The 14,617-nt window shown below is 40.6% G+C and overlaps 1 protein-coding gene across 12 annotated transcripts in view; it reads right to left on the minus strand.

The window, feature by feature from the left end:
- The window catches only part of LOC140385160 (protein MTSS 1-like), a 206,332-nt gene that overhangs the window by 27,697 nt on the left and 164,018 nt on the right, over positions 1-14,617 (minus strand). For all 12 annotated transcript variants that reach the window (XM_072467025.1, XM_072467018.1, XM_072467017.1 and 9 more), the window contains exon 7: positions 2,272-2,429. In XM_072467025.1, coding sequence (XP_072323126.1) covers positions 2,272-2,429 — 158 coding nt within the window. The remainder of the gene's footprint in view (positions 1-2,271; positions 2,430-14,617) is intronic.

Raw genomic sequence — 14,617 nt, forward strand, 5'->3', positions numbered from 1 at the left:
GCAATTTTAATCTTCTGCGAACAGAAACTTGCCAAGCAAAAAGCTCACAGAAATTAAGTGGGCAACAGCAAGCTAAACAAATAGCCCCTGGCTTTTGCGTTAACAGGAGGAAACAGCAACAGAATCAAATGAAAATAAACCATCAAGTCAAGCCTAGGGCGATTTTGTCAAGATTAAATCTTTGATGTATGATGGGTATAATTTGTGTGGGTGGATTTTAATATTTATGCCATATGTGGGTGGTCATAGTGGATGAAGAACTGCAGTCTCATGATTAAACTGCAGAAGCTCCAGTGCTACTGTTCCACCAGGTTTGATTTGAAAAGATTTGGCTTGATTTTATATTTCACCGCTCTACATCTCTCAGATAATTATAAATGAGAAAATCCATTCGCCCCATCTTAGTTCATCCATCTAGAAAGACTCAAAAGTCTCTACATGGCAGAATCCAATTGTTCCCCGGGTCACTGCCCGCGTGGAGTTTGCACATTCTCCCCGTTAATATTAAATGCTTAATTATTTGGAATTTCAGGTCAGGTCCCTCTTTTAATGCTGGATAGGCGGTTATATTTCATTGAATAACTTGAGTTCATTACTTCTGCTAGCTGAATAAAACAAAATTAATAACGAACACATCAGTTTGCATATAATATTTATATTAAAACTTTTTTCTTAAAAGTACCGGTAGTGAGGCACAAGTGAGTATTTCAAATAATGCATCACACTATTGTAACAATTCACACAACTCTCGTTGCAACAACTATTTGGAAATACAGTACAATCTCAATTATGCATCTTCTCAACCATCTACAAGGACAAGCAAGTGTTAATTTTCAGCAGCATTCCCGTCCATTTATCCTGCTGGCAAGAACAGTTAGTGCTGCACAGTTGATCTGTTGCCATGCAGCTGACTCACCCATCTGCTTCTGACAGCATAGAGAGAGTCAGTGTAAGCCATGGCCATCCTCGAACAGAGTCAATCGCTAAAACTGCGCCCTTACGTCCAGCAATCCCACTTGCAGCTTCAGTGGCATTAATCTTGACGCGAGGGTCTGCTTGTTTAAATGCATTTTCATCTACACAAATGCATAAAAGCAAGCAGAGTCCACAAGTTTTCCTCTCTGCTGAAAGTACTGCACAGCTGGCGCTGAGCTCACATTACCTTTCAATTCCCAACTTAGTGATAGGCATTGGGAGCATTTCTGGCTGACTCAGTTTGGGGCAGGCTTCACAGCTGAAGTGTGCATGGAATATCAGTAAACTGGAAGATCAGGTGAGTTTGCCAGCAGAATTGTCAGAGGAGGAGGAGATGGGAAGAAACAGAGTATTCAAAGTTTGAAATAGCAATCGAGAGTATTGTCTTGATGACTGTACAGGAGCGAGAAGAGAAAGTCTTCTCTATGATAGCATATAGTAAAACCTAAATTGTCTGCTATTAACTTTTTAATCTGGCCAAACAGCATTTTTATTACACAAAACATTTTTGGTGTTGGTACAAAAACTTCAGGGAGTTTAAAAGTCTGGTGAGATGAATAATTAAATCTTTGTACAAATGACAGGAAACAGTTATTTATATTGTACTTTGTTATGGACATTTTTCTAAATTTTTTCAGCCATAGTTCAATAATAGCACTCCGACGCCTAGTCAGAAGGCATGGGTTCAAGGCCTGCCCCAGAACCCTGAACATATGTTCCACACTGGCATCTCAGTACATTACTGAGAGTGTGCCTCACTAGATATCATCATTCGGTTAAGATTTTCAACCAAGACCCAGGTTACTCTCTCAAGTGGATGCAAAATATCCCAAAGGCAGCTGTGAAGAAGAGCAGGAGAGGTCTCAGTGTGCTGGCTAATAATTATCCCTCATCAAATATTACGACAACAGATTATCTGGTCACATTGCACCTCATTGGTGCTGTGTGTAAATCGGCTTCTGTGATTTCCTGCATTAGAAAAATGATTAAAACTTCAAAAACACTTTGTTTGCTGTAAAGTGCTATTAGACATCCCAAGGTTGTGAATGGTGCTACATAAATGCAAGTGCTTCTTTTCTCCTATATAGGGATTAAGCATGCACAAAATTTTAGCACAATGATGGACATAACCTTGTTTCGAACAGAAATAAAGAACGGATTTAGAATCCAAGTAATGGAGTAAAATGAATAAATTCCTCACCCAGCTGGCCAATGCAAAAGACTCTAGTTTTTGTAATGTTCAATGTATTTCGGAAAACCTCCTTACTAATTAAATATAACAAGAAACAAACTTACAACTACAGGTCGTAGCATGGAGACAAAAGCACAGAAGCGACTGCGTTCTTCAATGAGGGCTCTACGGACAGCTTGTTTTTCTGTCTCTTCCAGAAGAAGATATTTATCATTTACATCTTGCAAAGCACTATCCAGCTGGGGTTGAATATCTCCTTTTCCTGAAAAGATAGAAACAATGATCAATTTCAAACAAATAAATTAATGGCCTTCATCTTTTCTCTTTGCCTTCCTAGAATATTAACAAAACCAAAAAAATCCTCTGAACACCCAGCAGGGTAGGTTAATGTTTCAGGAACAGAGCCATTAGTTTTCATCAAGTCCACACCTGAAACGTTACTTGGTCTGTTCTTTCTCTGCATGTTGACAAACATGAGGATTTTTAGCGGCTACTGGTTTTGTTTCTTATTTCCAGCCTCTGCAGTATTGTATTATTTAAATCAAAATCTATTTGGGATGAAATTTTGTTCCTCCCTGATCAACAATTTCAGCCTGTAAATTACCCCCCTCCCATGTTTGTTTCGTTTACTTTGCATGTTTCAGTTTTTCTCTTATTTTCGCGTTCAGACAGTAGCACATTCTCTCTAGGCACCTCTTGGTTTTTTTCTTGCCCTATCACCATTCATTTCCTATCACCATTCATTTCCTTTCACCTCGTAAGAGATTCTGTCTCCCCTATTGACTTCCGGTGGCGTCATGTAGAAGACCAGTCGCACACGAGGTGGCTCCCACCAGATAACTTTTATTTAAGCCCTTTTCACCCAATTTTGGGGAGAGATTTGGGCTGGAGTTTGGTTAGATCGATGAGTTAAGATTCCCACATCAAAGGGATGTCCAATAAATACAAGACAAGGCAGCAGAAAAATAAGGAAACATCGTCGAACTTGGAAGCCTCAAGAGCTCTGTGAGCAAAACGGCAGAGGCTCCTGCAGTATCGGTGGCCACTCGACTGACCACTGAGTTGCTTACAGGATCCAAGCAGGGGGAACTTCAGAAACTATGACAGGAGGATTCTCAGGATCATGAAATAGCGATTGAGGGGGCAATGTCCTCTATTCGAGAGGGCTTGGCAAAAGTGGATGAAGTGGTAAAGATGCAGGGCGCGGAGTAAAATAGGTGTTTCTTTCAAGGTGAAGTGACCAGATCACCTCTCTGGAAGTGGAGATGGCACAGGTGGCCAGTGACAACAAGCTATTCAGAGCCAAGGTGAACGATTTGGAAAATTATTCCAGAAGGCAGAACTTGAATGATTGGTTGCCGAAGGGTTTGAGTCAAACAAAGTTTATGTCGCAGTTGTTTTGAAAGATGACGGGGAGGGAGAAATGGCGTCCCCTCCGGAGTTAGATTGGGCCCACAGGTCGTTGAAGCAGAAACCCCGTGGTGAGCCACCGCATGAGATAATCATGCACTTTCAGATTTCAAGACAAAGAAAGAGTTCTGCGGTAGGCAAAAGAAAATCGGGACTCCAGATTTGAGGGCCATGTTGTGAGTATCTAGCTGGGGTGGAAAAGGCAATCTTGGCCTTTATGGAGCCGATGGTTGGGGGGACAAGGGGGCAGACATGTGGAGATTTGTACATCCAAATGAGAAGGTGGTGAAGGATTTTTCTCTTGTGGTCTTAGATGTTGGAACGGAGCTGGCCAAGAGGTGTGCATTCAACAAGGCCAAAGCTGCGTTGTATTGGAGCAAGGTTCGATTTCACATGATTTACTCTGCTTGCCTCAGAGTGACTTAGCAATTGAAAGATCACTACGTTGAAACTCCGGAGGAGGCAGAGGTGTTTGTGCAGGAATATGGACTGGGTTAGTGATAACTGAACTATATTGGTTGGGAGATGTATGTCTGGGAGTGGGGGTGTAAACTTTGGGGTTTTGGTGGTGACTTTGAGCATTTTGGAACTTTGTACCTGGATTTTATACGGTGGGTTTTGTGGGATGGGTATTGTTGTTAAACATGTACCTTTTTCCTGGAACGATTGGGGTTTTGGGGTTTTGTTGTTATGCTATTTACTCTGCATAGGAGCCATATCCTGCTCACTAAATAGTTAGTAGCGGAGTGATGGGGATATCTGCAGCTCGTACTGTTGGGGACTTTTTTGAGCTTCAGTGTCTTGTTTCTGTTTTGGTTGAGGGGGTGGGAACGACAAAAGAGTAGTTCGCCGATGGTGGCTGTAAACATTTCTTTGTTCTGCTTGACAGGGGATTTGCTGGCCATCTTGGGTGGGCCTGGGTATCAGCTCTCAAGTAGTTGCCGGACTGCCTCACAGGGTGGGAATGGCAGACTGTGGGTTGGTTGGGGTTTTGTGAGGGGGCGGGGTAGATGACCCCCTATATGGCTGGTCACGTGGAATGTGAGGGGATTAAACAGCCCGGTAAAAAGATCAAGGATGTTTGCACACCGTAGGAGTTTGAAGGCTGATGTGGTGCTGTCGCAGGATGCCCATTTGTGGATTAAAGACCATGTGAGGTTACGGATGGCTGGGTGGAGCAACTATTTCAATCGGGACTTGATAGTCGGGCCAGGGGGGCTGCAATTTTGATGAATAAGGAAAGTATTTTTTTTGGCAACTAAGATTCTGATAGATCCTAATGGGAGGCATGCAATGGTCAGTGGGTCATTGTTGGGTACCTCGGTGGTCTTAGTTTTGTTTAAAATTTAGAGTACCCAATTTTATATATAGCTATATTTCCAATTAAGGGGCAACTTAGCGTGGCCAATCCACCTAACCTGCACATCTTTGGGCCAAACTGGGTTGATACAGATTTTCTCAACACGTTGCTGGCTTCTGTTGATGATCTAAACCTGGGAGGGGACTTTAACTGTGTACTGTGGACCTTCGGTTGGATAGATCGAGGCTGGTCACAGGGTCCCTGCAAATCACATGCATATGTTCTGGTCTTGCTCTAAACTGGTGAGCTTTTGGGTCTCCTTCTTCAGCGCCATGTGAGGAATTTTTGGGATTGAGATGGAGCCTTGCGCTTTGGTGGCCATCTTTGGGGTCTCGGACTCACCCGAGTGCAGATGGTGGGCGAAGGTGGAAGCTCTGGCCTTCACCTTGCTGATAGCCCAAAGGAAAGTTACATAAGAACATAAGAACCTGTTCCGCCATTCAATGAGATCATGGCTGATCTTTTGTGGACGCAGCTCCACTTTCCCGTCTGAATACCATTAAAAAAACTATCTTTACCTTGAAAACATTTAACGAAGGAGCCTCAACCACTTCACTGGGCAGAGAATTCTATAGATTCACAACCCTTTGGGTGAAGAAGTTCCTCCTAAATTCAGTCCTAAATCTACTTCCCCTTTTCTTGAGGCTATGCCCCCTAGTTCTGCTTTCATCCGCCAGTGGAAACAACCTGCACGTATCTATCTTATCTATTCCCTTCATAATTTTATATGTTTCTATAAGATCCCCCCCCGCATCCTTCTAAATTCCAACGAGCACAGTCCCAGTCTACTCAACCTCTCCTCATAAGCCAACCCCCTCAACTCTGGGATTAACCTAGTTCTGCCCAGTGGTTCCTCCCAGTGCTTCGTCATGGTTAAGTTACCTTTGGAGTATCTCTAGCATTTTCTGTTTTTATTCCTCCTGATTGGTGTCTTAAAAATGAGCAATTATGGTTTTGTAAAGGGCAAATTCTTTAAATTTCAGATACTATGTAAGAAGAAAAATCTAAGATGTACACGCAATCTTGTGAAAATTGTTTATAACATACAAATAGTTATGGGCATGGAGACAATTCAATTTATAAATTCTCTTCTACAATTTTGTGTTTTGCAATATTCCTGCTTTCTCTGCTAAGTGTTCGGACTTGGTATTAGGATTTATAAATAAACTAGGCTATCAGACACTGGGCTGTTTTCATTCCTTCTTTGAATTTGCAGCCTTTTTTTTATTTTTGTGAACAATTATTTTTGTTATGTAGACCACAAACAGCATTTTAGTACAGTGCTACAGACCAAGTAAACAAACACTGCTCACTAGAAAGCGGAATTAATTGGCGCCATTGTCCTTGACCAGCTTTACTTTTCTTTATCCCCGCCAAAATTTAAACAGAAATACCCTTCATTTGGAGTATATCTGTTACCAAAGTATTAAAATAAAATGTATTTTGGTTTTCCATATACAAGAGGGGCAAGATTTACCACTCCCTCCAAATAAACAAACAGAGGTAAAACAAATATGCAGATGAAAACTTTATGACCAAATGAATGCTGCAGATTTGATTCTCAAACCTTGAGCAGTGTAAATGTTTCATCGGATTTTCTGGTTTGCGCTACAGCCAAAAGTTACTGATTTAATTATTTCACACATGTTGCAACCAACTATTTGCTTTTGCTTTGGACCAAATTATGCTTTTCTTGACCCTCACTGATGCCTACAGTTTTTTTTTTTAAACAATGCTTAAGTGATAAATCAATATTTAAATAACATATTCCAGTGGGTCTGAAAAAGCCTACATTGGCAGTAATAAAATGTCCAAATTTGTGCTACTCACCTTACCATTTCAGGAAACAACACTTGTTTGCATTCAAATATTCTTAGATGTTCAGTAAATTAGAAAGGATAATGGACCTGGAGAGCTTTTCAGGAAAAGGTCTAATACATTCAATTGCATAAATGCCATCTTTCATAATATGATGAGGCCAATTTCTGATGCAGAAATATCAAAACTGATCATGGACCAGACGATAACGCTTTTAAAAATGCAAACTTGTGCCCGCTTCCCAACCTGTAATCCATCACGAAACACCAAAAGCACACCTCATGTTTGAAGTAAATGCATAGTCATAAACTCGGACAAGACATCAGTAACATGCGTAATTAATGTTACAAATTATGGTGCCTCTATAATACTTCAGTGCACATCTACTCACAGAACATCAAGATAGTGCAGTAGGAACAATTAACCACGAACAAGGCTACTACACAGAGGATTACTTTGAGGGGTGGGAAGTGTGGTGGGAGAAAAAAAGGAAAACATCAACTACAGGTACAGGGGTGTTTCAGCTCCCTTTGCCTCATAGAACCAATCTAAATGGAGATGGGTTCAAAGCAAACCCACTCATAACAGCAAAACGATTTGGTTGAATGACAAATAGATAGTGAGACTACATTTACTTCTGAATTGGCTGAGCTGAAACAAATAAGATTGGTAGCGTTGTATGCTATCCATTGGAAAAATAAATTTGCTAGGCAGGAAGATTTGTAAAGGATTATGATGCTAATAATACTTTCTATCCTAACACTATTCCTGCCCAAAAACTCCTCTCTTCCTCAGATTATCACAGCACAAAAATTCCTCTCTTCCTCAGTTTATCACAGTAAAGTTGCAGACTCCTCTTCAGTTCCATATTAATGCTCGGCAGATCTTTTGTTTCAAACATTAACATTTTTGCTACTTATATGGCATTTTAAAATTGGGCAATAGTTTGTAGAAGTTGTAATTCTTCTGTCATCGATAAAATACGCTCTTCTAAATGCTTTGAAAGACAGTCATTAGGCCATGTTGTAACTTTTTAATTACATAGATCATTAAACGATGTAAACATCAATGGTTTTGAACTGTAGACATTGTAGAATTATCTTTCCTGTGTCACTTTTACTGGAATATTTTATTTCTCAATTTTCCATAATACAAGATGCTCATATAATGAAAGGCAAGTATAAACCAAGCAACAAACTTTAGCTGACAACTCTCAGACTACATAGATTTCATCACTGGCATCAGAAAGATTTAAATCAAGTCTCTCCAAGTTATTTCAGTGTATATCAAATATGGATTGGATTGGATTTGTTTATTGTCACGTGTACCGAGGTACAGTGAATAGTATTTTTCTGCGAGCAGCTCAACAGATCATTAAGTACATGGAAAGAAAAGGGAATAAAAGAAAATACATAATACATAACAGGACAACACAAGGTGTACAATGTAACTACATAAGCACTGGCATCAGATAAAGCATACAGGGGTGTAGTGTTAATGAGGTCAGACCATAAGAGGGTAATTTAGGAGTCTGTTAACAGCGGGGAAGAAACTGTTTTTGAATCTGTTTGTGTGTGTTCTCTGTATCTCCTGCCTGATGGATGAAGTTGGAAGAGTGAGTAAGCCGAGTGGGAGGGGTAAAGCCGGGTGGTAGGGGTAATATGCAAACTCAGGCGTAGTTTATTTTCTGTCCAAGTCTGAAGTACTTGTGGTTTTGATGTTATATCAAAAGCATTTTGTGGAAATGATATCAAAATTCAAAATAGAAAATAAAGCAGTTTCGAACAACAGTCTGTTTGGAATTAGATGATCTCTGACGGAAGAAGCACAACTGGTCTCAGCACTGCGGTGTTTGGAAGCTGAAATTTAATTAAGAATTCTCATTATTCAACGCGATTCAACATACCTCTGTGAGAAATGTATATGCAGGTGAGAGATGAAAAAATCATCCGATTCTGGAATGGTTCCTGCAGATTGGAAGGTGGCAAATGTAACCCCCCTATTTAAGAAAGGAGTTTATAGCCTCTATTTTCCTCCCTTAGGTCAGATTGCTGACACCTAGGTTTATAGGCTCATACCCCTCTCCTGGTGGCAATAATGTACTAATTTCACAAAACACAAGTTCTCCTTGGCCTATTATTCAAAGTCCATTTGAGAAAGGATGGCTAGAGGGTGGGAAGTTAGTCAAATACAGGCTGATGACTCCCAAATCTTTCCCAATGTGAGCCTAACATCCGTCGTAGGGAAAATGCTAGAATCTATAATAAAGTATATGACAAAGGGACACTTGGAAAATAATGATGAGTGAACAGAGTTAAAATTGATTTATGAAAGGGAAATCATGTTTAACAAACCTGTTGAGTGTTTTTTTGAGGATCTAACTAGCAGAATAGGTGTGGGGAAATCAGTGGATGCGGCATTTTAGAAAACGTTTGATAAGGTTCCACACCAAGAGGCTCAAGGGCACATGGCATTCGGGGGAATATACTGGCATGGATTGAGAACTGTTTAATAGACAGAAAAGAGAGGAGGACTAAATGGATAATTTTCAAGTCGGTAGGCTGTTACTAGTGGCGTACTGCAAGGATCTGTGCTTCGGTCCCAGCTATTCACAATCTGGATCAATGATTGAATGTTATATTGCCAAGTTTGCTGCTAATACAAAACTAGGTGGAAATATAAAAGATATAGGTTCAAAAGATATAGGAGCAGTATCTGGCCATTCAGATCATCCAGTCTGCTCCGCAGTTGTGAGAGGATGCAAAGAATCTTCAAAGGGGTTTGGAGAGATTTTTAAAAATGGGCAAACATTTGGCAGATGGAATATAATGTGGATAAATATGAGGTTATCCACTTGGATAGGGAAGACACAAATGGAGAATATTCCTAAATTACAAGAGGCTGGGAAGTGTGCTTCAAAGGGACTTGGGTTGATGCGTTTTTGAAAACTAACATTCAGATACAGCAAGTAATTAAGTCATCAAATGGTATGTTGGCATTTATTACAAAAGGATTTGAGTATAGGAATAAACACAGCGCCTTGGCGAGACCACACCTAGAGTAGCGTGAACAGTTTTGGTCTCTGTACCAAAGGAAAGGTATACTTGCCATAGAGGGAGTGTAACCAAGGTTCACCAAACCAAGTCGAGAACCAGGGGAGAAATTGTCAGTGGATTTGGGAAAAACACAGGAAAATGGTGTTGAAGTAAAAGATCAGCCTTGATCTCACTGAATGGCAGAACATGTTCAAACGGCTGAATAGCCAACTCCTGCTTGCTTTTTTTATGCCCTTATCATAGAATTATAGAATCTCTGCTTTGCAAAAGAAGGCTATTCAGCCCATCGAGTCTGTACTGACCCTTGGAAAGAGTATCTGCCTATGCCCACACCCCGACCCTATCCCAGTAACCTCACCTAACCTTTTGGAAATGAAGAGGAAATTTAACATGGCCAATCCATCTAACCTGCACATCTTTGTGCTGCGGGAGGAAACCGGAGCACCCGGAGGAAACCCACACAAACACGGGGAGAAAGTGCAATCCCCACACAGACAGTCACCCGATGTTGGAATCGAACCTGGGTCCGTGCTGCTGTGAGGCAGCAGCGCTAACCACTGCGTCACCGTGCCGTCCTGAGTTAGAGTTGGCTGTCATGTTCCAAACAGCTTGCTGAATACAATAGTGACATTTTAGGGGCATCTTGACAAACACATGAATAGGATGGGAATAGAGGGATACGGACCCAGGAAGTGTAGAACATAGAACTTACAGTACAGAAGGAGGCCATTCGGCCCATCGAGTCTGCCCCGAACCAGTTAAGCCCTCACTTCCACCCTATCCCCGTAACCCCACCTAACCTTTTATGGTCACCAAGGGCAATTTATCATGGCCAATCCACCTGACCTGCACGTCTTTGGACTGTGGGAGGAAACCAGAGCACCCGGAGGAAACCCACGCAGACACAGGGAGAACGTGCAGACTCCGCACAGACAGTGGCCCAGCAGGGAATCAAACCTGGGACCCTGGCACTGTGAAGCCACAGTGCTAATCACTTGTGCTACCGTGCTGCCCAGATTGTAGTTGAGTCGGGCAGCATGGTCGGCATGGACTTGGAGGGCCGAAGGGCCTGTTCCTGTGCTGTACTTTTCTTTGTTCTTTGAAACTCAAGGTCAGGCATGCATAATTGGCAAGGTACTGTACAAAAGTCACTGGTTGAAACCTAATACAACTGTGCCCAAGCAAGGTCAGTGCCTTGGCAGGGGGGAAAAAAGGTAAGGGGAAATTGTCCTAAAGTCAGATGAAAAATAACTTTGTCCACTGAAGCTCATCCCTCTAGTACATTAACCGTTGCACGATAATAAAGTAATTGTAATTTAAATACTATTACATGATTATAGTCTATTTTGTGTCGCTTGGGCGATTATTCTCACCATCTAAAGTATTTTTCATGATTTTTGTTCCAGATTTTAATCATTCATTCCCATTTTTTTTTTCTGGTTCTACTTCATTGGTGCCCCTGAAATAATTTGAGTTTGCAAATCTACAATTTGAAATTGGGTATTTTGATGTGGTTTGTGTTTGACCTTTCTAGACTATAAAGCTTCAGTTTTAATCATAACCCATCCCCTTCATATCTGGAATGAAGTCTCGCAAGTTTCTGTCTTTTTTGTGTCACATGATCAAAAGTGAACAAGATTTAACAACTTCTGGAGACTTAGTACTTATTTTGATATATATTCTAACATTGAAATGCCAACCGTGGTTTAGTGGTGGCATGTCACACCTGTGTCTCTCCAAATGGACTCTTGGACAACCCATACTCCCATTACCTAATACCATTATAGGTGGCCATACCTTCAGGCATCGAGGTCTCAAACCTGAATTCACTGTTCCCAATATCGCTATTTGCCTTAGCATCAATTTATTTTTGTGCACAGATCTGTGAAATGTCTTGCAATGTTTTCTATGCAAAAGGCACTATACACTATACTAGTTGTTATAGTGAGATTAAGCTCAACTCCAGGCCTTCAGCACATAAATTGAAGGTGTCGCAGTTTTTAATCTGTTTACTACAAGACTTGTAAATGTTTCTTAACTTCAGTGTGCCTTATTATGCCCATGGTAATTAAACTAATTTGCTAACTTTTTAATTTAAAAAAAAAATTCAATTAAAAATCAAGTTAGAAAACTGAAGTAAGCATTCCAGCAACTTTATGGTTTTTGCACACACAACAAATTTGATTAGGTTTCATATTTCTTCCAATGTACAGCCTTCACTACCTATATTTTCCTCCCTTAAATCAAATTGCTGACTCTTGAAAGGTTTTTAGGCTTATACCTCTCTCCTGGTGGCAAGAGTGTACTAATGTCACAAATTCCCTTTGGCCTACTATTCAGAGAAAGGATGGCTAGAGGGTGGGCCAATAGCCAATTATAGGCTGATGGCTCCCAAATCTTTCCTAATGTCTTTTTTGAGCTAACTCTTGAAGTACCAAAATATGTGTTGAATGTTATACTGCTTTTTGCGCGGTGGTGTGGGGAATTTGGAGAAGATGGGGGAGTAACTTTATTTTTGGAAGCTATGCTTGTCAGAAGAGCACACTGAAAATTCAGAAGCATGCATTAACAGTTACAAAATCATGAGCAGGGTGTATCTGAAATTCTAACATGTGTTTCTGATATTTTTTATATTTGATCTGTTTTTTATATTTCTTCTTGCGATGTGGGCATCAATGGCTTGGCAAGCATTTATTGCCCATCCCCAATTGTCCTTGAGAAGGCAGGAGTGTGCTGTTTTCTTGAACTGCTGCCGTCCATGTGTTGCATGAACACCGACAGTGGTGTTAAGAAGGGAGTTCCAAGATTTGGGCCCAGCAAGTGTTATAGTTCCAAGTCAGGATGTGGTGTGACTTGGAGGGAAGTTTGCAGCTGGTGGTGTTCCCATGCATCTTCAGCCCTTGTCCTCTGGGCGGTAGAAGTTGGGAATTTGGAAGGTGTGAAGATTTGAAATTTGAAGTGGACCGTACAATACTTGAATATATGATTAAGCTACGAGATTGTATAATTTACAGCTTGAAAATCTGTGTATAGCACATTCATACAAAGAAGTTCAATCCAAGTTTTTTGCTGATTGATGAATCATTTATTACAAGCAAAGGTATACGTAATTGAGTAAAATTAAGAATCTACATCAAAATGATCTGAGCAGCCAGTGGCAAACATACGAGTAATAGCAATCTAACAGTTGATTATTGAGATTCATGTCGAGAGGGCTAGAATACAAGACCAGTGATGTACTTCTGAGGCTATATAAGGCTCTGGTCAGACCCCATTTGGAGTACTGTGAGCAGTTTTGGGCCCCGTGTCTAAGGAAGGATGTTCTAGCCTTGGAAAGAGTCCAGAGGAGTTCACAAGAATGATCCCTGGAATCCTGTGTCGTATGGGGAATGGTTGAAGACTCCAGGTCTGTACTCATTGGGAGTTTAGAAGGGTGAGGGGGGACCTTGTTGAAACTTAACAGGATACTGCGAGGCCTGGATAGAGTGGACGTAGAGAGGATGTTTCCACTTGTAGGAAAAACTAGAAGCAGAGGACACAATCTCAGACTAAAGGGACAATCCTTTAAAAAGAGATGGAGGAATTTCTTCAGCCAGAGGGTGGTGAATCTGTGGAACTCTTTGCCGCAAAAGGCTGTGGAGGCCAAATCACTGAGCGTCTTTAAGACAGAGATAGATAGGTTCTTGATCAATAAGGGGAACAGGGGTTATGGGGGAGAAGGCAGGAGATTGGGGATGAGAAAAATATCAGCCATGATTGAATGGCGGAGCAGATTCAATGGACCGAGTGGCCTAATTCTGCTCCTATGTCTTATGGTTTTACGGTTAAATCATATTTTTCAGATATCAAAATTGTGTGCTGGTGAATATGAATGCAAGTTTTTTAGCTCTTAAGAAAAGCATCATTCTGAAATAAAATTCAGAAGGAGAGTTAAATCCTTCACCATCATAATCCTTTACATATTGTATCAATAGAATTTTGACATATTCATGAGCAAACGTCTGGTGTTATTTAATCCCAACTTCTCAAGTATTGCTAAAATGCAAATGTTTTCTAGGCAGTGGTGTTCAGTCACATTGTAGATTAAAATATTTATTTCACTGCATCAGATTTATTTTTAATTAAGGTATAACAGAACAGGTATTGCACAGTGTGCCACTTGTGTATTCATTTCAAAACAAAGGTGCCACCATAAGAACATTTAGATATTCAAAGACTCTTTGTGATGGGAAGGGGAGAGAGGCAAAGGGAAGAAACAGACTGGCAGTTACTGGTGGATATCATTTATACACATGTATCCCACACAAAGGTTTTAATCACCAGCCAGCAGGGTAGAGCTCAACTTACCAAAAACATCAGCTAGCAGAAGATATGGCACAGCAAAATTTGATACAAAAAGGAAAAAAGAATAAGTCAAACCAATCTTCATGGTGTTATGCACAATATCTGCATCCACTTCTGTGCTAATTCATAAATGTATATGCAAACCATACTTTATTGCAACAGAACAACAAGATTGTTGACTCAAGTTATATCAGTGCTTGGTTACACGGTCCTACAAGGTTCCAAGTTAGTCACTGATGGTATATTGGTTTACAATCCGATGTAGAGTTAATGGAGGAATTAAAAATGTCCAATCAATTGTGTTGTACTCATGATATAGCCACTCATGGCGTTTTGGGCCAATCACTTTGTCGCAGATACCGACAGTTGGGTGACATTAATGTAACAAGGTAAGGGTCAACATAGGAAAAATTATACGCAATAATGTGACAACAAGATAAAGTCAAAAATGAATCATCCTTC

This window comes from Scyliorhinus torazame, chromosome 11 (assembly GCF_047496885.1).
Source record: "Scyliorhinus torazame isolate Kashiwa2021f chromosome 11, sScyTor2.1, whole genome shotgun sequence".
NCBI lineage: Eukaryota > Metazoa > Chordata > Chondrichthyes > Carcharhiniformes > Scyliorhinidae > Scyliorhinus > Scyliorhinus torazame.